Raw genomic sequence first — 24420 nt, forward strand, 5'->3', positions numbered from 1 at the left:
TGATCCAGTAAGATAAGAGTCTAATATGCATATATAAACACTTGATTATTGCAGCTATCACAGTCATCCAAGATGATTACTTGCAAACCTTCACCTTATTGGGGTTGTCATTTGTCAGCTGGTCACCCACCAAAAAACATTGGAGGAAGAAGATTATTGCAGACATAAACACAGAAAAAAGGGAGAGTAGTCAGCCACCACTCCCTCTTTCTATATGTCCCTTGGTGGGACATGGTTTAGCTTGCAGATGAATAGAAGGTTGTAAATAAGAGAGCACTAGTGGATAGGCATCAAATGATTCAAATAGATCAGGTGCTCCATGAATCAATCAGTGCCCAATCCGGCCATTACTTGATGCACAACCTTTTTTAATTTGCAAGGTTGATTAAGAAAGACATTCTAGAACTTTTTGGTTAATATCAAGATGTTGGGTGTGTGTGTGTCTCTCTCTCTCTCTATAGAGAGAGTGTGTGTGTGCGTGCATGTTAGACTAGAATAAGATTGATCAGATGTGAACTCAGATCCAATCAGATCAAAGTTCTATAATAGGGGTCCTACATCAATAATTCACATGGTTGAATGTGATTTACTACTTCAAAACTACTTGTATATAAAAAAAATTATATGATTTGGAGATCCCTAACCTATACATCAAGCAGTTAAAAATTAGACAATCTAAATAAAATTAAATTAGATATATTTTTTGATTACTTGATACATAGGCCATGAGTCTTCAAGTCAATGATTTTTTATATGTAAGCAATTTTGAGGTAATAGATCATATCCAACAACTTAAATCATCGATTGTTTAGCAATAGCAAGATAAATAAGAAGAGGATAGTTGATTCAAGGCTAATGATTAAATGCAAGAATGCAAGAGAATAAAGAAGGTCTAAAAAGGAGAAAAATTAAATACGGCACAAACAAGAGGATTTATAGTGGTTCGGTGCCAACCTTGCACCTACATCCACTCTCCAAGCTCTTACTTGAAAATTTCAATCCACTAACTTGTATTCAACTTGAATACACTCGTCGAAACCTCCGACTCTAACTATCCCAAGCTAGTCCACTTATTTCTCGGGTACAAGCCAACCCAATACAATCCGATTCAAGGTTCGGATCAACCTTCCCACGTTTTGGATCCCTTCCAAAACAAAAAACAATAACTCAAAAGGAGTTACAATTAATAGCACAGAAAATACAATAGAAGCTCCTTTAATGAGCGAATGAGACTTTAAATACACTTTACTCAAATAGAAGAACCCTCTTTCTGATTTCCTCAAGGTGGTTGGAGACTTGAATGAGCACTTGAGGAGTTGGTGAGCTTGAATTAAAAGCTTCTTGAATGCTTTGAGTGAGCTCTTGTTTAGGGCTGAAAAGTTTGCTTGAAATTCTCTTTTCAAAAATCTCTCTTCTTGATGATTCCCACCTTTTTGTCTCTTTTATAGCTTTAAGAAATAGTGGAGAACAATTTGGACTGAAAATAGAGCCGTCAGACCATATTAAATAAGCATTAAAAGCACTTAAAATGGGTTAAAAACTAACCGTTGCGGAACTTTCCCGTCACAGGGGTCGACTCATGGGTCGACTCATGGGTTGACCTATGTGGAAAAATAACAGAAAACCAAGATTTTGTAAATTTGGCCTAAAAACAGCAGAGGTCAATTCATGGGTTGACTCATGCCTGGGGGTCGACCCATGGGGTCGACTCACAGACAGTGCCAAGACTGTGTCAGCCAAAAATTCTGCGTGCCAATCAGCTCATTGTGCCATGAGTCGACTCATGGGGTCGACTCAAATTTTCAAACATGGATATCTTTCAATATATGTCCAAAAATAATAAAATTTTCACCAATGGATCACAAATCTTTTGTAGCGAAAATCATTAGTATCCCTTCAAATGTTTTGTAATCATCAAAATCAATCCAAGGAGCAACATATATATATATATATATATATAAAGAAAATGATTACAAACAAAGATGTTAGGCTATTTGGTGGACCCAATGTTGCATTTTAGTTCATTTAACATCTCTTTAGAGTAAGCACTTGATTTATTATTTAAATTTGAGCAAGATAAACATAATATATTTTTTGAATTTGCATATTAATTTAACTAAACTTTGAAAACTAATTGTTATAACTAGTCTTTGTCCAAGTCAATATGACATTGATATAATTTACCCATTTCCACAAGTTGCTATAATTAATGTTTGCAAGTGTAGGTTCAAGACTAATTCAAGATAGGCTTTGTATTCTAAAAACAATGTACATCTTAGATGTTTACCTCATACTTTAACTTCTTAATTTTCTTCCTTGATTTTTGCATGTAGATCATTATTTTGTAACTATATTTTGAATTGGTTAGAATTTAATAAACTTTAATCTAGATCATACCCATAGCTTAGATTACTATTATCATGGTTTTGAATGCCTTATTATTAGAGGAGACCTGAACTTAGATGCATCAGATAAGTTCTCAACCTTCCATATCATGTCTACTCTCTCTTCTACTATTTTCTATATTCTATTTAAGTAGAGTAACAAATTCACAATTATAAACTATAAGGACCTCTAAATATCTATTGTAATTTAAGTTCTCTTTTTCACACAGATCAATTTCTAAACTACATATATGCACATATATGGTGTCACATCCTTATATGCGATGATCTTCTTTTCTAACTACTATCTCTTATTAGTTAAACTTTTGATGAGTAATTTATGCCAAACCATCTTATTTATTTTAAAAAAATTACTTAAACACCCTCTCAACTTAGGGTTAGTTTAAGTTAGTATTCTTTGAGTTTAAAAAGTCCTAATGTGGTTCCTAAAGTTAGTTTAGTAGTACAATGTGATCTTGCCATCCATTTTTATTTACATGAGTACATAAGATTTCATCATGTGATAGTCATGTGAGACTTTTAGAACTAAAATAATCTTATTTTGGTGGCATTTTCTAATAATGCTATGGTCGAAGGCAATGGAGTTGAAGCTAGTATTACGATCCTAGATTTTTGCATGGTACATGACAATAGAGATGAAGCAAAGATAGAGAGGATAACAGTGATAGATAGGGAAGTGTAATAGGCATTGTAAACAAAATCAAAGATGATAGTAAGATGGTGGAGGTGGTGGAATGAGGTCAGCAATGTAAGAGAGGAGGGAGGCGAAGGAGATAATGAGGTAGATGTCAATAGGGAGGAGGAGAAAAAAGTAAATAGAGGTCGGACCAAGTTATATAGAAGGATGAGGATGTTAGTGGGGTTTAGAAAGGATGTGTTGGAAGAAGAGGAGGTAGTAAGAGTGCGTGGAACCTATAATTAGTTTGGATAGAGAGGAAGGATGAGGATGGCGGTAGGGTTTAGAGAAGAGAAGGCATTAGAAGAGCCCTAGCTCATGTGAATTTTAAGATTAGATTAGATAGAAAGAACAGATAGAGAGGTGGTCCAGGAGGAAGAGAATAGCAATAAGGTTTAGAGAGGAGGAAGAAGAGGAGGTGGTGGGAGTGGATGGACTTATAAGGATCAAGTTAAATCAACAAAAGGTATGGAGAGATGAATGGCAAGATGTAAGGAGGACGAGGAGAAGGAGGAGGTGGTGGTGGGAGTGAGGCTCGAGATCAAGTTATATGGAGAGGATGGATGAGAATGACGGCAAGATTTAGAGAGGAAGAGGAGGATATGTTGGAAGAGGACATGGTAGGAGTATATAGAGCTTGGGTGGGATTAGATTAGATAGAGAGGGAAGATGAAGATGTCAACAAGTTTTAGAGAGAAGGTATTGGAAGAGGTGCTAGGACTAAGAAAGGATGAGAAGAGAAGAAGATAGGATATTTTTTAATAAATAAAATATTTTATTTGGCAAAGTTATCTTTTGTGATGATATTTTAATATCATTGGATATCAAATGGGGCTCAAGATCATACTGGACCACCTAATTAACTTCAGGGATCTCTTTGAAATATTTTAAGCTCGAGATGTATTAAGTGAAATTGATCCTAAGCTAAGAGGGTGCATAAGTAATTTTATCTTATTTTTATTCTTCCTCTTACTTTCAGGTCATTTAGAATTGATCTAACCTTAGCATGTAAAATTTACATATTTGCAATCATTGATGACCTTTGCTTGATGATGAGTAGCTATTATAATGATTATTTTCATCCACACAATATTGAGATTATCAATTTTTTTCAAGTATTCAAATTTTTAAACTTGCACATCACTATCATATGAGCATGAACTTCATCATAGTTTTAGTCATCTAGAATCTCTCATGATAATGAAAATCAAATAGGATGTCACACAATCTACAAGTTGATTTATTCTTCGAAAATGATTAGCTTTCCAATGGAATCACCGTGACCTTTTCCTTCAACCTAATAAACTAGTAAAAATACTAGCTGCTTTTTTAGAGCAGCTACTAGTTAGTCAATATAACTATTAGCTGATCACATTGCAGTATTAAAGTTTCGTGAGGGGTCCACATGCAAAATTCTTGAAGCATTTATGCCAATGAACCTATAAAACTATCACGTGGCTCATCACATGACCCCTTTATGAACCCCATCCAATCAAACAACCGAAAACGGAGCACCTCATCTCCCCTGTAATAAAAGCTTAAACACTAAAACTGGACAAAGGAAGACCCCACCAAGCTCATTTCTCTGCACATCATCTCCTACTCCACCTCCCCCTGCCTCCTTCCAAATGCCTTCACCGCTCGCGGGTAACCAGTGATAAAAAAACCCACTAATCCCGCGTCACACCCCATTACTATTTCTTGGCGTACATAATGTGATCCTCTCCAAGCTTTAGATCTCTGTTCCCTTTTCCCGTTCTCCCTTCCTTTTTCTTTTAACCCGCCACCTCCTCTCTTTCTCTCTCTCTCCCCGCTTTTTCACGAGCAGTGGCTGAAAGAAGAAAAGAGAGAAGAAAAAGTTAGGGTTCCATCAGATTACGGTGGATTATTTTAGGGTTTTATTTCCAGGGCTTCCGAGGAGGAAGAGGATCGGATTTTGTTGTCGGTGTCCAGCCGAGGCCTTTTCCCCAGATCGCTTCCTCGTTCCTTGCCGCATCCTTCGGCTCGGATTTGGTATTCTGGGGTTTTGAAGGAGGATTTGGGCTGTTGTTTTGTAGAGGAAAGATGTGGTCTTGTTCTTGGGATTTTGGTGAGCTTTCTGCGAACTGCTGTAACTAATTGGCATAACTCAGGAAGGAGTTATTCTTGTTGAAAAGAAGGAAAGATCTGCTTCTATCCTTGGGAAAAGCTGGTTTTTTGATAAATTTTGTATTTTTCTGGTGGAGTTGATTGCGTGTGGTGGAAAAATGGATTTTTTTGGGATCCTCCTACATTCCCATTCAGTTGTGACGTTGTTTGATGCCGGTGTTTTGTAGTTGAAGGCGTCGGAAGCATCAAAAACTTTGTTTCGAAATAGTTCACGGGAGTATGATTGTGTGAGGTATTTGAGAATTCTCGTGATGGTAATATAGGGATTTCTAATGGGGGATATAGGGCTGTTTAAGCAAGGATGGAGATGGTTTCAGTGTCAGAAGCAGGCTTTTGGGGGCACCCAGGTTGCAGCGAGCTGCACCAGGGACAAGCTTGTGTTTCTGATCGACCGTCACTGGCCGATGGTTTACAGCTGGTCCGTAAACGTGGGGAAGTTCCTTTTGATGCTGCTGGTCTATTGGAAAGATAGTGTCGTCAGAGGCTTTTGGTCGTTGTTCAGTTTGGGTTCGGCAGCGCTATTTGTCATAATGTGGAGCTGTTTTCTTAGCTTGTCTTCGACATCTTGTGTTGTTTATGTCCTTCTAAGTCTGGTTTGCTCCTTAATCTTGACTTGGCCTTTTCTCTTGCAATTTCTTATATTACTCCTCTTTTACCTGTTTGTCTGACTGAAATAGATAAGATGAGGCTGGTTTTCTGTATTTGCATATGTTTTTTTCTCCATGATATGTTCAGTTGACATGGTTTAATTTTGGAACTTAATGGCAACCAACTATGATTTCTAGTTTAATCCTCTTTCTATAATGATATCATCATGTTTCCATGTTTATTCATTGGGTGTTTTTGAGCTTCTCTTTCTGATTATACATGTTCTTCAATGAGCTGGTTTGCTTTATACCCGAGCACTTTGTAAACAGAGATGCTGCTGCTGAAATTGAATAGTAATATAGTAAACTCTTCTACTTGTTCTTAGATTGAATTCAAGATTTCCCTATGTGTTCTTAGATTGAATTCTGGATTTTCCTATGTGTTCTTAGATTGAATTCTAGATTTTCACTATTTTTTCTAATGGTTTTGTTGAAAATCTGAGTTCTTAATAGTCAGTGACATGGGTGCTTTTTAGGCCAAGTAAATTCATTTATTTAATTACTTTCTAGTGGCCTCCCTAAATGCACTTATCATCTGTTATCTTTCTAGGCACATACTGCCTACTTGCCTGCTATTAGCATGTGAAAAATATGAAGATATGCTTTTTAGCCTGAGCCCAGGTTGATGAAACAAAGCCCATTCCCAGACCTTGATCAGACCTAATCTAGAATATGCAGTAGAATGCTTGACTAAGGAGAAGGGGGGTCTGTAGGAGAAAGAAAAGAGAGAGAGGGCATAATGATCAAGCCTTTAAGCTTGAGAAACACTGCTTTTACTTTTTTGATATTAAAGGTGTCTCTTCCTTTGGTAAAATAGCCATTAAATTTTAATAAACGGGTATAGTTTTAAACAAGTGTAAGACAGTTTTGTTTCTTTATGTGATGCATTAAATCCATTGATAGTCAAGTGATTTCCACATTTGGGGAATTTCTGCCTGACCTCTACTTTTCATAAGGACCAGAGTTTGAAAAGAAATAGATTAATTGTAAATATTTGCACTTGAGTCTGACTGTTCTGTTGACATCTTTAGATTTTATGTTAAAAAAGGTTTGTAGTGTTTGTCTGTTATTCTGGTTTGGGATTATATTGAATATTTGACATGATTGTGGTGGTGAAAGATTCTGCTTGCTGCAATATCTTGTTCCTTATGCATAGATGGAGTTAGCTAATTCAAATTGCTCCTAGTTGATAGTTGTTGCAGTTCAAAACCAAAAGGGTGAAGGACTAGGAATACATAGTTCGTCAGCTTCATGTTATAATGTGTATTTTGTGAAATAAATGATTTGGCACTTTTAGACTTGACTAATTTATTTTTCTTATTTGTATATTTGGAACTACTACATAGCTCATCAGCTTCATGTTATAATGTTTATTTTGTCAAATTTAAGGTTTGACATTTTTGACTTGACTAATTGATATTTCTTAAATGTATATTTGGAACCGGTGAAGGAGTGATATTGTGTACCAAAGATTCTTGTTTTTAGTGAGTATTTGAAGTCTGTATTCCTTTGACGTTGATGGATATGACCTATGAAGCTTCGACATTGACCTTTTCTCTATTAGCTCATCTGTATTGAGGTCATCTTTGAAATCATTTCCATTTTGTGTGTCCCCTGTATCATAGGTTTTTTCATTGAATAGTTAATTACCTTTTTTCTCTTATATTTCCACTGCTTCTAAAGAGAGAGACCTCTGCAAAAGTGTAACAAACTATTTTTGAAAAGCAGCAACCTGGAATGCCTGGGTGGCTGCAATGGCTTGCCCAAGCCCCTAGGGTGGATCTCCTTCACATCTGCCATTTACTATCTAACATGTCATGTCCTCTGAAAAATGTCATACTGTTTCCTTTTTCTACCTTCCTTTTCGTATGGTTTCTTTTGATTGTTTTTCTACATTTGTAGGTATTGTTTGTATAGTTATGAATTCTCATTCATTTCAAAATACAATCTGCCTAGGTGTCTGTCTTCCATCTAATTGGGCAATCCCATGAACACATGCGTATGTTCCTTGCTTTGAAAACACTGGTATTATATAATTGAGGGTCAGTAGGAATTTTTAGAGCAGGTTTATGTTTTTATATTTGATGTAAGACTATTTTTATGAGGAAGGAAGAGCCCGAGTTAAGCTCTTAGTTAGTGTTTGGTTGGGAGTAAAGCGGGTATAAGGCTTGAGATAAGCCTCATGCATACTGAACAAATATGAAAAATGGGCATAAGCAAGGAACAATTATGCTAGTTAAAGTTTTTTATGCCATACATAACTTAGCATAAAACGATCATAGTGCTAAGATGCTGGAACAAAGTGCATAGGCAACAACATGGTCACCTATAAATCATCATTAATATAGTTTTAAGATGAAGCATAAAGAGAATGAGCAATTCATGAACAGTGAATAAGGGTTGATATTTTTATCATCTCTGACCAGAGTAAGTACAAGAGCAATGGATTCTTATTTATTTCAAGATTGTTGAAGCACCCATTTTTCTTGCAATCAAAGAACACATTTTTCAGAGGAAAAATTAGATAAAAGAAGAGGTTGGCATGTACGATAACTTCTCTCATGTGTAAACACAGATGATTGTAATGATTGGCTTCTCCCTTGCAACATGGATGTAGTTATGATGCAGACAAAAACACTCAATTCTTCATCCAGTAGGGAGGACACCTTTTGCAAATGCTTAAGTGGATTTAAGGGGGTTACATGATAAGTAATGGTACAATGTTTATCGTATTGGCTCAGTGGATTACATATCATTTGTGATTAGTAGGGGGTGAAATGATTTTCATATTATATAATAGAAAAGAGGTTATAAAGGGATTATTACTACTGATCTTTGTAATTTGGTAAGAGAGTTCATGACTTTATCTATTGTTTCTTGAGAGTGGAATGACTGAGGAAAAGTAACCCACATTTGCTGTTAATCTTCTTTATGATTTTTAATTTGTGATTGTGTCATTATGAAAATTCATTTATGCAAATTTATTGCTTGGCAGGCTTTTCTTGATTTGTCACTCTCTCCTACAGTACTTCTAAGATCAACATTTCATGGTTTTCAAGATAAAGTTGTCTGTTGAGATGTTATAATATGTTAGAAATTTGTCTGTTGAGATGTTACAATATGTTAGAAATTTGTCTTTATTACTTTATAGCACATTCACTGAATATGCAGAATATGTTAGTGAATTTTTTATGTTGATGCAGCCAATTTCAGCAAAGATAGGGGATATATGGTCCCAAATGCTACCACCTTTTCTTCAATTCCCAAATCCCATAGCCTTCCTTCCCCTAGCTCTTCACCTAAAGGTAGGGATGGGAATATAGGATTCTAGCTGTTCTGCTCCAAAAAAAAAAAAAAAAAGATTCTAGCTTCTTTTTTTTTTTTTTTTTTTTTTCTGTGTGTGTGTGTGTGTGTTTCAAATCAGCAAGCTTTACTTCCTGCATCATGCTTATAATTAATTTCTGAAGGAGGCGGCCCATATTTAGATTGCTGAACCTAGTGACTATGGTCTTTTTACAAGCAAAAATTGGTATAATTAGCCTATCATTTGCTTGTGAAAGATGTTAACTTTTTAGAAGGACCATTTACTGACATATGGATTTATTGTTTCAGGGAGCTGCTGGGGCAGCTATTCGCTGTTTAGGCCATACCCCTGGACTTTTTATTGTTGGACTGTTTGGAATTTTGTTTATGTGGATATATGGCAACTTTTGGATTACAGGACTTCTATTTATAGCTGGAGGTATGGAATAATATCTGGTTTCTAAGTCTGCACTAATGAAATATTTCATTTTTCAATTTTAGTGCATCTTGCAGTCCATAATGTGATACCATTTTCTTTTCTTTATTTTATTATTTATGTCAAGCAATTGAAGAATGGTTATATCATGCAGGCTATATGTTTTCCCTGAATCATGCACGCTTTCTGATACTCATGTCAACTGCATATGCTGTTTATTGTGTCAATGCTCGTGTTGGCTGGGTTGGAGTTTTTCTGTCACTAAGTCTTTCTTTCCTTTCAAATGACCTCTTGAATAAGTTGCTTCAAGGATATGATGATACCAATGAAGGCTCACGCTTCGAAGAGCAGAAGAGTTCAGAATCTGTTGTGGAAGACTTCACTGCTGATGCTGAATATGCTCCTCCAACTAATGAAGCTGAAAATGTAGCATCCGTTAAATCATCATATACAACATCCAGTGTGCCTACAGTTTTAAATACTCAGAAAGAAGCTTCTACTAGCAAGGTCATCAAAGCTGATTCAATGTCATTGGATGAGATGAAAAGAATAATGAATAGCGCAAACCATTATGAAGCTCTAGGCTTTCCTCGGAACAAGAGTGTCGATCCTAAAATATTGAAGAAGGAATACCACAAGAAGGTGGTGGACTCATACATACGTACAACCAAGAGTAACTCTTCAAAAGTTTGTTCATCCATCCCATGAATTTTAACTTAGCTGGTGTACATTTTGTTTATGTAGGTCTTGCTTGTCCATCCCGATAAAAATATGGGAAACTCGTTAGCTTGTGAATCATTCAAAAAGCTTCAATGCGCGTATGAGGCAAGTTAATCTTGAGGCAAACTTTTATCCTTTTGGTTTATTAGGAACACCTCATGAGTTAAAGAGGGATTAAGGGAAAAATAGAGCTGGGTCTCTACATTAGAAGTTAATTCTGTTCTGTTTATCTCAACAATGCCTGCATAGCTTCGGAAAACTTTCTGAGAGTCATTGCTGCAACTTATAAGGTTATGTTTCAGGTTCTTTCAGACTTGACAAAGAAGAAAAGTTATGATGAAGAATTGAGGAAGGAAGAATCTGGGAGAGTGGGTCAGAAATCTCGTGGTGCCTCTCAACAGGTAGAAATAATTATGGCATATAATTTAAGTGATTCAGATATGTTAATGCAGAATTAATGATTATCAAAAAATTGAATCATCATTATGATTCACAAATATTAGAGTGAAATCTCATATGCTTTAGGTTGTGTAGTTATTAACATTGTTAAATATTATGCTTACATGCTGGCAAGCACTTGCTATGCTTGTGAAGCATCCAAGGATAAATAAGGAAGAAATCGAACCTGTTTACCCCTGTCAATGGGGTAGATCTTTCCACACACACCAGGTCATGTATTTGGCTTTCTGATTGTCCTCCTTTTCACCCCTAGTTGCTTTTCTGATGGGGTGAACACCAATTTTAGAGGGTTGATATCAATCATTAATTGAAATCTTGCCATGCCGTTAAGTAGGCATTAGCATGTACTATGCCATTGCCTTGTACGTTGCCTTGGCATGGTGTCAGGTGCATGCCAAACACTGGTATATTGTGGCATGGTGCGTACCAATCTTGTGTTGGTCCAGCATGTCAACAACACGTGATACCTTAATCCTTGCTTCAATAAAATGTCGGTTGTAAATGTTCGTAAACTTCAATCTCATGCCTCTTTTTATGAAGCTTCCCAGTGTCCAATAAAGGTGGGACAATCTTGATATTTGAGGTCAATGTACTTCTGTATCTGTTATCAATTTTTTGTGAGGATTCTTGGGAATATTCTTTTTATTGGTTGCTTCTGTTGTTTTACTGGATTATGGCCCTAATGCTTGAGTTTCTAGTGGGTTTTTATGCCAGTGTTCTGAAACTCAGCTGGATATCGTGCCATTTTGATGTCCAGGCTATAGGTTAGTGGATTGAGCTGGGGTTGATCACTGGTTGACCCATTAACCTATGGTGCTATAAATAAATACTTTCCACTTTGTAGAATCTTATCCGATCCCTAGTCCATGCCATCACCCTCCTCCTCTTGAGTTGACCGATTAACCCATGGCACTATAAATAAGTACTTCGTACTTTTTAGAATCTTTTCTGATCCTAGTCAATATCACCCTCCTTTCCCCATTTGCCTCAAGTCTCTCTCCATCCCCCCAATATCATCTTTCGTCTCATCATTCTCTCTTGATGCCATTGTGGATCAAGAACCCGGCACCAGTGGCAGTGGTGGTGAGACTCCTCGGCAACCAAGTCAACCACTGCCATCTTGCACCTACTCCACTCCCCCTCCATGGCCCCCTCCCCATTGGATGGCATTTATTATAAGGCAGACTCCCCTCCACAGCCTCACTGCTCGCAGCTAGTGGTGCACTGACCTCGTCATGGTGGCTTGTACTCACTCCCTCTTTATCCTCTTCCATCCTCATGACCACCTTGTGGCAGATCAAAACTCCAAGTTTTGATTTTCCCCTTTCCTCCTTGAAAACCCTAGAGGCTGCAAGGAAAGGTAGGAGGACTTAACGAGGATCTCACCTTGGCAATGATGGTGGCAGCCTCTTCATTGCCGAATTGGGACTCCTTCCTTCCTTGGATCCTCCCGACCATGTCCACTGCCCCAAAGGCCAACGAAAACACCCTTACATTCGCCCTTGCCAGCACCACCTGCTCCCTACACCGCCCAAACCCCACCTACAACTAGCTCTGGGCCATCTACAGCCCCCTTGACCCCTTTGCCAAGGACAGTCTCCCTAGGGCATGCACAACCACCCATGGCCATTAACTTGGATGAGTCAAAAATAGGGTTGAACTGGGCAGGTCAAGCGGGTCAATAGCCCGGCTCAGTGGCTTGCCAGAGTTTTGAGGAAATCCAGGTTGAGGATTGATCTGATCCTTTTATTTTTATAGGCCAATGGTTGGCTGGGTCAACCTGCTCGATTGATCTGGGTCTTAAAACATTGATTTATACACAATTGTCAGTTGCATTGATTTTTGTTTTTGATTGTCAACTCTAATTTGGAGCATTTTGCTGTTGGATGATAACCTATGGTGAAGTAGAACCTGTAAACTGATTCCATAAACATAGACTAGTTATATATGTGACCATTCTTAGCTGGACGCATGCATAGTGCACACATCCATGTTAAGTGAGCTGTGCAGAAAGCTTAGTGTGTACATATGTACGTGTTTACAGATGTCTCTGTGTGTGTGCGTGCATGTGTGTCATGTTGTTCTGTAGGCTTCTAATTTGTATGTTAGTTTGCATAGGATTCTTTACTGCTATAATTTTCCATGCTGTCAATCTGAGACCCAAATAACTTTGCATGATCGCCTGATGTCATCTATTACAGGATGGGGTAGAATATCGCTCTGAAGAATCCAGGCGTATAGAGTGCACCAAGTGCGGCAATTTTCATATATGGATATGCACCAAAAGAAGTAAAGCCAGGGCAAGATGGTGCCAGGTCAGAGATTAACCAGAACCTTTTTTGATGTTGGGAGTATGGAATTCCTTGTTCATTTCTTCATAGATAATGAAACTATGTAAGCTTTGACACCTGATTAGAGTAGTTACTGGCATTAGGATTGCTCCCAGTACCATCAAGCTAAAGATGGAGATGGATGGGTAGAAATTGGGTGCTCTTCACTCTCTTCAACACCTAAGAAGGTATGCTCATGTTAAAGCATGTGGAAGTCTTTATTTTCTTCATTTGTTTTTAAAATTTTAATATTAGTCTTGATTTTGTTATGATCATCAAGTTAAATAGCATTTGTATGACATTTAATGCATCAACAATCTGAAAAGTCATCTGCCAATTAAAAAAGAAAGCAATTTGATGTTTATCCATGAGAAATGAATATGATGGTCAAATCTACATACAGAGGAGACGTTGGAACTCACCCAATTTTTTAGTTCTTCAACTATAGAAAGTATATACTGCATATCTAATGTGCACATTATATAAATTGATCATTCAGTATCAAAGCAAGATCAGTATTGGGACTAAGATTTTTCACTCTATCAGGGGTTGTCATGGTGACATGCCACCATACTAACTACAACATCCATGTTGAATTCTGCCACCTAGTAATGGTGGAATTCATAAAAGATAGGACTACTCTTCCTGCTTATAGCAGCCTTAGTGTCTGTCTTTTCCATGGCTTCAACCATCCTCATTGTGTCTACCTGGTTATCTATATGAAAATAGCATGTGAACATAATATAGCCGCTTCTGTATTTCCTTACAACTGAATTAAATGTTTGCATTTTTTTCTGGTGTTTTCTGGGAAGTGGAGCCAGGAACCTGCTACAGATGTTGAATGTACACCAGATAAAAGTTCCTTTGTTTGAACATTCTGTGCTTGTATTTGCAGAGATCATAATTACAACTGTTGGCTTATCATGCTTCTCTGGGGCCTGAATGGCCACTTAAATTCACTTCTTTGCTATCAGTGAAATGGCCATTTCTTAGCAAGAAACTATATGGCAAGACACAGTGGAAATTGATCCCATGACATATGTATATACAACTCATGTGAAGAATCATAGTGAGAAAGTGCCCTTTTTTGATAAATTTTGAGTCTTTTTGCAGATAATTAAATGTTATGCTGCTACGGCAGCTATATTTTTATGCATCTTTGAGAATAGTCTCCGATTTTGGCCATAAATAAGTAGAAAAGTTTTACAAAAGTTTTTACTCTAACATCTTTGCTCAATTCAGAAATCACTAAACAGTGAAATAACATTTCTATGGTTTCCTCATCGGTTCTTGTTTTCTAACATATGGTAGAACTCCTAGGTTTTTATAATATTAACTCGACTAAATCCTTTTTTTTGCTAAAAATAGAGCATTCATATATTTCTTGTGTGAATACATCCAGAAGAGTCGGAAAATAAAACATCCCTGAAAGGTCGGGGAACCGACTCCGAACAAGTCCAAAGAACATCTCCAGAATGATCTGCAACATAGGCCGCCATCCATTCGCCCCATACTGGCTTCTCTGAAAATATTAACTCGATTAAATCATTAAAACACTAGAAGTCTGAAGAAGTAATTTAATATACTCTAGAAGTGCGAAGAAGTAATTTAATATACTCTAGAAGTCTGAAGAAGTAATGTACACTACTTAGTATCATTCTTATCTTGCCTTAACTATGAAATGGGAATCCCATTGTTCACTTACCATTGACATATCTTTGAGTTTTTGATATGTTCAAGTATAAAATATTCAGATGCCCACATCGTATACATTAAATTGCTGAAGGCATGCCTTTCAATATTGAGTACCTGCTAGTGTGTTAAAATGGACATTTTTACTGTCATAACTACTTAGTATATGGTGTAACATTATGGGAAGTTATTGCTCAGAGTCATGCATCTGATTCTTTTACATAACTATGAGTTTTAACATACCAGAAAATAGGTGCCGTGGATTATGCAGATGGCTTGGATTGACTTAATTTTGATTGGAGATGGACGATGGAAGATTTCTATTTAGATCTTTGATATGTTTAATGTTACACTTCACAACTTCATTAGCTGTTAATAATGTTCAGTTTTTATGATCAATTTTATAGTATTTAATCATTGATCACTCGTCAAAAAATATCCTATTTACCATTATCCTGTGATTACTAGTTCTAGTGGTATATTTTACCAGTTTTCTAAAATATATATGCTATCAGTGTCTTCAGTGTATGGATAGTGTAAATATTCAGCTTAGCTGAAATGATTGAACCGTCTTTGGTTCAACTCTTTTGTGATTGTAAATGCAAAAGAAGCTTTTCTGCTGGATGCTACGAGCTCTGGGGAAACAGTATCCTGTTCATGTTGAAGGCAATATTTTAAGACTAGGCCTGGTTGAGTGTTTTCACTGTTTTACTACTTGGATGGTTAGGGTTCAATTTCAGTCCTACAGAAAAGTTAAAACTTTCCATCTTAAGGTTCCCACTCCCTTTTGTTGCTGTTGCCATCCTAAGTTACCTACGGGGTATATTGGTGGTATTATTTTGGTAAGAGATATTAATGCAAAAATAAGTTATGAGATTCCATCATTTTTGTGGTATATATGTTATATATGTAATGGGATTGTTGATAAATTTTTTTCCATATTTTCCTTTTTTATTTTCTTTAAGTTTTGAACTATTGCTAAGTATTATCCTATTTACTTATGGTGTCATGGGTCAGTGTTCAATCCTCGGTTGAATTGCTGACCCATGACCTGAACACTAGAACAGCTCTCCTCTCTCTCTCTCTCTCTCTCATGGTTTTATTTGAACTTTTGGTGGATTTGGCTGAAGTTTACAAATTGTTGAACATGGTTCCCTAAGTAATTGCCATAGCTTGTTTATAATCCTTAGATTATGCTGCTCAAACATCAGTTAGTGTCGTATATATTACATGTCATCTTGTAATTAATTTTCTCTTATTTAAACTCTAAGAGGTGCTTGGGTGTAGGACCAGAAATAAAAATCACTTTTGAGTTTTGAGCTATAGGAACCATGTAGATATGAAGTTGATGATCTTTTATTTGTTTTTCATTTTTTTATTTTTATCAGGGGTGGGAGGGGAGATGGTACTTAGGCTTTTGTTGTCTACCAAAAGATTAATGTACAAGCCTTTCAGCCCTAATACCAACTAGTGCAAGGTTATCCTATAGAAGATATTGGAAGGGGAATGAAGAATTAAGGATGTGCATGGTTTGGGTCAAGTTGGTTTAGGGGCATTTTTGAAACCGAACTGACTTTAATTGGTTTCCTAAAACTGAAACTGAAACCAAATAACCTAATACAAGAACTTGTTCAAACCAACCTGAAAAATTCAGTTGGTTCGGTTTATTAGTTTGGAAGAGGAAGAGAGGAGAGGGAGAAGAGAGGTCTGGTGGCTTCACCGGTTGCAGGGGATTCAGTGGTCATGATGGTGGTGGGCTCGAAGGCCAGCCCCACCTCTGTCCACTTCTCAATTCGAAGCTAGAAGCCAGAGTGGTAGTAGCCATTGGGATTGGAGATGGGGAGGACGAGGTCAGCTAGCTTGGGATAGAGGCCTTTAATGGAGCGGTGGGCAGCAAAGCTAGTGGCAAGGTAGCAGGGGGAGGGGGAGAAGGTGCCGCAATAGAAATGGAGGGAGATGTTGGGGGGAAGATGCTGGGATGACGTTGTTGGAGTTCTTGAGCATCATGGAGATGGTTCTGTTGCCGCTACTGGCTTCGCATTAGAGGGTGGATAATGGGTGATGTCCTTGCGGACATGCTAGAAGGCGCTGGGGGCTATGGGGTGCGATGTGCCAATACAGAGGACCTTGGCACATTGATTCAGATGTTGGAGACCCAATCCTTTTGGAGGTCGGAGCTGGAGATGGAGAGCTCAAGGATGATGCAGGTCTCTGATCATTAAGTTGAAGGAGCAGTTGCACGGGTCTAGGGGAAGGGGAAGTTGGATTTTGACTAGGGAGGACTAGTGAGAGCGGCGGCTAGGGTTAAAGACTTAAGGGCGCTGGTTCCATTTAGGGAAGGGGATGTTGGATCTTTAGCCATTGATATTTGATCGGATGACTCACAATTGTTGGGATTAAAAGGCATTGGTTCTATTTAGTCCCACATCAACTATTTACATGATACTTTCTTTCTTTAAAAGAAAGATCTTCACAAGTGCAATCATTGAGCTTGTTACCTAAAGCTTAGTTTGGGTGTGACTGCCATATCAGGCTGGCTCCTGTTCCAGGTTGAATAGTACATATGCAACTCAGTTTGGTTTAAGTTTTTTTTTTTTTTCATCCAAATTGATTGTCCAATTCTAGAAAATTCCAAATTGAAACCAGGCTAAGTGCGGAGAAACCTAATCCAAACCAAACCGAAATAACTATTTTTGGTCGGTTTTGCAGTTTGATCTGTTTCCTTGCACACCCCTATGAAAAATAGACGGAGGTGGAGGGTGTGGGATTTCTCAGTCACAAGACATGCATGTACTTCCACCAGGAGTTGCATTGGAGAAAGAAATTCTAAGATTAATCTTGACAACTGGATGAAGAACTTCATCTTGACCATCAGAACTAAATTAAGAAATCCTACTAAACCCTAGAAGCATTTTACTAGCGTCTTAACAAGTTGGATGTATTTCAGACCCAAAGAAAGCAGCATGAATCAGTTAAAACTACTCAAAACCTAAAGTCTTCACTTAACTTGTTTTTAGGCATTGGGCCATATAGAGCTGACTACTGATGTGTAGCTATCATAATTTTAGCCATAATTTTCTCACTTAGATGCAAATTTACATGATTGGATGCATTAGAAGTGAACTTTATAGAAACAGCCTCTTAGTCTACTCAAAGGATAGAAATTAGCTTGAAGATCATCATCAGATTTCCTTGGCTTTGCAGAAGCTAGACTTTGCCATGTATTTTAATTGAAGAGGCACAAGTCGACATTGTCTTGTGAATGTCCATGAACGGCAAATATCATATCAAGTGCCAAAGCATTATGGGAGGTGTGGATTAAGTACATGCTGAGTTGTCTGAATGTTGTAGAAATTATTCTTACTGTAATGCAAATGCTGTCCTTTCTTCCTAGCAAAGAGGAGAATGGAGAACGAAAATTTTCTCGTGCAAGGTTTAAATGTGGCATCGTAGTATAGTACTGGTATTAGGATTAATTTGCCATGAAATGAGCATGCAGTGTGGCATAGACTTGGGAATATATGAGATCATAGAAAATTAAATAATGAAATGGTTTCTCCAAAAAACTGAAGATATTTCAATCAATGGGTTATATTTTAACAAGATCTAAAAATTCTGGAGTAGTCAATTAATCATTAAAAATGTGAACTATATATAAAAAGTAACCAAAATATTGTAAAATTGTCTTTTTGTTAAGTTGGGATAAAACCTGTATTAGATGGACACTTGTGTCCAACACCAAAAATCTATATGCGATATGTAAATGAGTTGGTATGTGTCAGACTCTTGGGTTCTTGTAAAATTCTTCAGTTTTAGACTCTCAAAATTGGTGGAATGCTGGACTCTTCCAAGAATGAGCTGGACCCTCAATTTTGATGTTAGAAGTGAATACCTTTTTCAATCCATTTTAGAGCTAGGTCGAGGATGTAGGTATGGAATAACATTATAAAATGTTATTTTTTTATACACTTAAGTTAATTGGGAAGTTTGGATGAGAAGTATACGTTGAAATACCTTAACAAACCATATCTTTTTAATATTTAAACAAAAACTCTTTAAATTTGTAAATTTATATAATTTACTAAATAGTATACTATCCTATATATCCCTGTATCTTCTTTTCTTTCCTATTGCCAAGTCAGACATTGCATATGCATAAAATCAAGTATAAATATGTTGAAAAAAAACTTGGAGATAATTGGGGACATTTTTAATAAGTTCTTTTAAAAAAAAAAAAAAACTCTACGATGTTGGTGTATGATTTTATTTTCGGTTGCTGGTGGCTGATGATATTAACCATACTAATCAAGAAATTTCTGTTGGAGACCAAGCAGTGTCTACATCTCCAGCTTGCTTAGTTGGATGCAGAAAATAGGGTTAAATAGAGAATATTAATTTGACATATTATTTTGAGGAATATATGTGGTTCACCATCTTCCTATGGATATGATTCACATTTGCATATATCTGATTTTAGAAAAAATATCATAAGATAGAGGCTTATTAATTCAATTTGTGAGAATTGTTAACCAATAAATGCAATTTGGCGAAGCTTTATATGTGTTTTATGCAACTGGACATGCATGTCGTAGGTGTGAATTATTTCATTTTCTCTGCATGGAACTTTGTAAATCAACTAAACATAAGTTTAATTCAGCGGGGTTGAGTTTTTCATTCTGTGAAGGTTGATGCGATCACTAAGATCTATGATCCTTTCTAGTGGTTAAAGTTTTATCGGATAATGATTTGTTATTTAGAAAATTTGAATTTTAATATTATTCTTTTTTATTTTTAACTAAAGGTAGCTTGTTTTCATATCTTTTCTGAAGAAAAGATTGGCTTTAGTATCACCTTGAATTAGGTCAAAAAAAAATCTGGAGATAATTGGTTCGGATATGTATCGTAAAATGCTGTTTGAGAAATAATCAGCTTATTTGTCCATTAAAACAGGTTTATAAAGTTTCTGGATTTGAGTTACTGGAAATAAAGCAACCAGATTATAGTGTAATTCTACAGATCAGTCAAAAAAGGGGGGAAGTTATGTTTCTAATTTATGTGAGTCTATATTGCATCTTACACTGTAAAGGAACCAGCACAGTGCAATTTCTATCAGCTGTTGCTTACTCTTACCATTTAAGTCTGGTTACAAGTGGTTCCATCTTCAGATGGCACTGGTGTAAATGGTTTCCAGTAGTGTTAATTGTGGGCCATATTGGAATATATATTTGCAATATCTTCTCTAGCTTTCAGGTATCTTTCACAGCATGACAAATATCAGGCACCTAACTAAGGATGCATTTGAACTGATAATCTTTGTTGTCAATTTGAAAAGTTAATTTCTTGCTTTCCAGGTGGAAATACCACGAGCTTTCGTGTGTGCCGAGAGCAAAATATTTGATGTGTCTGAGTGGGCCATTTGTCAGGTCAGTTTTTTAGCAGCTATCATATGATTGCAACATTTCTTTTTTCCTGTGATATTTGTGATCAGCCTTATGTATTTCTTTATTGTCATGGAATTATTTTCTCTTGCACAGCAATCACTATTTTTTCTTTGAATAAGATACATGCATCTCTCGCACCAGAAGTAAACTTTCACCTCTGTGGACTCCCAGCTTGATAGTAGTAGAGGTCAGGGGTGGAGTCCAACTTTTCTATATTATTTACAAACTATTTCTTTGATATTTTTGTAAAAATTATATAATATTTTTGTGTGAATTCCATCCTAAACTAAACTATAAATTGAAGTCAAACATATAGCACATTATGGAGGTGATTTTATTCAATTTTCCCTTTTTGTATCAATTTAATCTCCTTCATGTCAATTTGGTTGTGCATCTTGTAATGATGTTTATTTTTACTGAAAGTGGATTATATTACCAAAAGTTCCTACTCAAAAAGAGGTAAGTAGTAGAACTATTATGAGGGACTATCTGACAACATATTTAGTACGATAAAACGGCTGACCATAAATGGTTAGGTGATAGCTCACATGAATCATGATGGTGAGTTTCCATACCATCAAGCTTCAAAAGTCTCCACAAGTAACCATTACCCTATTAAACAAGAGATTCTTTAACCTTCCACTGTTTTAATATGTTGCACTTTAGCAGTTTGTACAACCTGACAATGACATTCATTCTCATGCTTGGACTTTATCCCCTTCAGAGTATTTTTCCCTCCATGAAAGCTTTATCAGCGAGATGACTAGTCTTCTTTAAATACTATATGGTGCTACTTTCTAGCATCCAATGTACAAGTTGTTATTGTCAGATTAACATACCGTTCTTTTATGGACCAATCTGGCATGTGCCAAATGGTCTATAACTAGGAGTATCAATTCTTTCCCCTCTTCAGCACATTATATACTGATTTGCAAGGTCCACCTCTTAAGAAGTGCTTGTAGTAGAGTTTGGAACTAATGCATTGTCTATTTCCATAACTACTATGTTGCTTGTAACATATTTCTCATCATATATAAAAAAAAGAACATTTCTGAATTTATTTATGCACGAAGTTGCAATACCAGCAGTATTCCTTGCATCGCATCTTTATTGAGGGGTATATTCATGTAATGCACATAAGGTTTAGATGTGCTGGACTTAAAGAATGTGAGGAAGGAAATGTGAAATCTAAATTTAAGTGGAAAACTCGATGTTGTTTGAAATGACTGTGAGAAAATATTACTTCGATGGAATTGAAATTAGAAAGGCTAGCATTGGGCCTGTGCAGTGCAGATGATTCTTTGGATAGCTGATGATTTGTGAATGGTTAAATTAGATATACTTATGTCATTGAATGATTTAAATCCCTCTCTTAATAGTGATATACTTAGAGGTTTTATGCATATTCTCTTTTTGTGAGACACACATCTTCTGAATTTTGCTATCCATATTATTTGTGTATGCACACGTGTGTGTGTGTGTGAGAGAGAGAGAGAGAGAGCAGCCCTAGAAGTAAACTAAAACGAACTCATGGGGCTGATTTGGTTTGGTTTTAAATATAAATTGGTTCAGGTGCTAATTCTATTTTTTTTTTAAACCCAGTTGGATCACTTATGTTTTGTGTTAACCCTCAGAGGTTTCAAACCTATCACCTCCATTCAGAGGAAGGGTGTGAGCACTGGGAGATAGCCAAGTTCACTGGGTCCATTTTCTGTAGGAGGAATAAGGATTTTGATGGTTTCTGGAGTCTGAACGAACCAGAGAGTTTGCAATGATCATATTGACAGGTCAAGAGGTATGTGCCTTCTAATAATGGACAGGTGGAGGACCAATTATAAAAAATGCTAGATATATGGAAACATTTGGGAGGTTTTATGAAGATGGATAGGAAAATTCAGAAGTTTTTAGGTGACTAGGCAACTTAGATTGACTGTTTATGTGGCACTAGCAAAAATGAGAGGCTCATAAGGATTCTCAGTCAATGGATATGTGGACTGGCTATGTTTCCCACTGACAAAAATGGGCGGCTTGTTAGGATTCTCGAAGCCAATGGATATATGGACTGGCATTGTATATTTGGTTACATTCATGAATATTTGGAAGTAAGATGAGCATGATGTTTGACTTCATTCTCTATTTCAATGTTCCAAGTGATACTGTTAGATGCAACTAGGGCATCTACTAGAGCCAATTTGATAGTCATCAAACCAGGTGGTGCATTATTTCAGAAGCATATTACCCTGAAATATCTTTAGTTTCAGAAAGTTAGCTTTTATTCCCCAAAATGATATGCCATACTTCTGGTGCCTAGCTCTGCTGTTCAGAAATAAGGCTTATGTCAGACAACCTCTGTGTACATTTAATTATGATAGAAATAAGGATATGCCTGTTAGTTACTGTTGATTGGTAGGTCTAAGGTTTGGACAGTTCAAATCAAAGATGTCAAATATGTAGTACAGTTATGAATATGATGCAGCACATTAATTATGTAATTTTTTTTTCTTGCTTCTTCCCCTGGTTTACTATCCTCTTGTTAATTATGTAGCACATTAATTTTTTAATTTTTAATAATATTCAGTGCCCAAACAAATAATATATTTGCATGATCCTTCTCCCTAAGGCCCTACATCTTTTTTGTCCTTTTGTTTCTGAAGAAAAAGGTATTGTTTGCAGGGAATGATATGCAAGCCTAATACTCACCGACCAAGCTTTCATGTAAATATGGTTGGTTTGGATAAGCCAGGGCAGAGATCAAACTCCTCCAGATATAAATGGGGTTTGGATGCTGAGATGATTGCAGAGGATGATGAATTTGAGCTATGGCTTCAGCAGGCCTTGGCATCTGGTGTCTTTTCTGAGACTCCCAAACGTAGAAAAAGCTGGAGCCCGTTCAAGATACATCAGAAAGGTTTGAAACAATGGCGGAGATCTCCATGAATGCAAATTAAGACTTAAAAAACTGGGTCATATCTTCATTGGAGAAGATATATATCTGACCTTAAAAGAAATGAAGAAAAACTTGACACCAAAAGGAACCATGTGCCTGTAAATAGATCAAAGCATCACTTCCGGACGTGTAGCTCTGTTCATTTGGGAGGGGGGAAAGGAAAAATAGGTGCTAGCAGTCTAACAGCTCTGAGATCATGAGCTTTTATTCAGAGGAGCCATTTTATGCCCTCATCATAGAGTAGTGAAGGAATAGTGATGACTGGTGCTTTTATGTATCCATTCCAACATTTTTATGTTTCGCACTGCATTCCGGCTTCTGCTTTAATAGTTCTGATCTCTCGTGTCTTTTGAGGACTGGAAACGTGGGAATGGCTCTCTGATGGATCAGAAGAAAGGCATGGGAAAGATGCATGGTTCGAAGATGGACATGCAGAATATGATTTATAGGGTGCATGAAGTCTATTTCCTCCTTTTTAGGTGAAATAAGGAAAAAAAAATCTAAAAAGGGACAACGTGTACATAGATCAGAGGCATGTTGTGGAGATAAAAGTGTTTTCTAAAGATGTTGTACACTAGATGACCTGGTGAGCACAATGTAAATTTCAAGTCTGCCAGTGAAGGGCCTCTTGCAAGCTAGCAAAGAACTACTAGTGATTGAAGATCCAGGTTTTTCTCCTCACCTGTTCATATTTTCTTAGAATTTGCATTATGACATCTCTTTCTAAACAATGATCTTTGTATGTTTAACATTGCAAGAACGAAGAATAATTATTTTCTATATGAGGCGAAGCTTCTTTGCATTTTTCTCATGTGATAATCCACGTTTGCGATGAACAGGCACAAGACCTCTCTGACCAATAGAAGTTGTATTCTTGTGGCTGTAGTTTATTTTTCGGGGAAAGAGATAGCCTCCAGTCTGTGAAAGGGTATGTGTTTTAAAAGCAAAGTCGCTGGTTGATTTTCTCGTTCTCCTCCTCAGCAAGTTTCTATGGGCTGATATCTCAAATTATATTGATGGGTGACCGGTACCAAGTAGAACAGATACCAAGATGGACAGAGATTGATTTATCTCATTTGATATAACAAACAAAAGATCGACAGCTGCACTGAATTTAGCTTAAAAGAAGTAAAACAAAGATAAAAATTTCTTGAGTGATGCGTATTACTGAAAAACCTGGCTCCTTGGTACTGTATGGGTATCTGCCTCATGTATT

The 24420-nt window shown here is 36.8% G+C and overlaps 1 protein-coding gene across 2 annotated transcripts; it reads left to right on the plus strand.

Annotated features, from left to right (window-relative positions):
• Positions 1-4634: 4634 nt before the first annotated feature.
• Positions 4635-24015, plus strand: LOC105034011 (uncharacterized). 2 transcript variants are annotated; one of them, XM_010909031.3, is made up of 10 exons: positions 4635-5822; positions 9080-9181; positions 9489-9618; positions 9770-10257; positions 10360-10440; positions 10638-10736; positions 12996-13109; positions 13229-13312; positions 20168-20239; positions 22931-24015. In XM_010909031.3, the coding sequence occupies exons 1-10, from the start codon at positions 5502-5504 to the stop codon at positions 23192-23194; spliced, it is 1755 nt and encodes a 584-aa protein (XP_010907333.1). In that variant the 5' UTR covers positions 4635-5501; the 3' UTR covers positions 23195-24015. The 2 variants fall into 2 exon arrangements, with proteins under 2 accessions (XP_010907333.1, XP_010907334.1); XM_010909032.3 differs by lacking the exon at positions 9080-9181 and having other exon boundaries at positions 4637-5822.
• Positions 24016-24420: the final 405 nt, after the last annotated feature.

This window comes from Elaeis guineensis, chromosome 2 (assembly GCF_000442705.2).
Source record: "Elaeis guineensis isolate ETL-2024a chromosome 2, EG11, whole genome shotgun sequence".
Taxonomy (NCBI): Eukaryota; Viridiplantae; Streptophyta; class Magnoliopsida; order Arecales; family Arecaceae; genus Elaeis; species Elaeis guineensis.

Bases quoted from the DNA above. Each gene is read 5' to 3' on its own strand.
- LOC105034011 (XM_010909031.3), top strand. From the start codon at position 5,502: ATGGGGGATATAGGGCTGTTTAAGCAAGGATGGAGATGGTTTCAGTGT. The intron at 10,258-10,359 runs GTGGTGGACTCA...TTGTTTATGTAG, and splicing joins AGAAGGAATACCACAAGAAG to GTCTTGCTTGTCCATCCCGA. The intron at 10,441-10,637 runs GCAAGTTAATCT...GTTATGTTTCAG, and splicing joins AGCTTCAATGCGCGTATGAG to GTTCTTTCAGACTTGACAAA.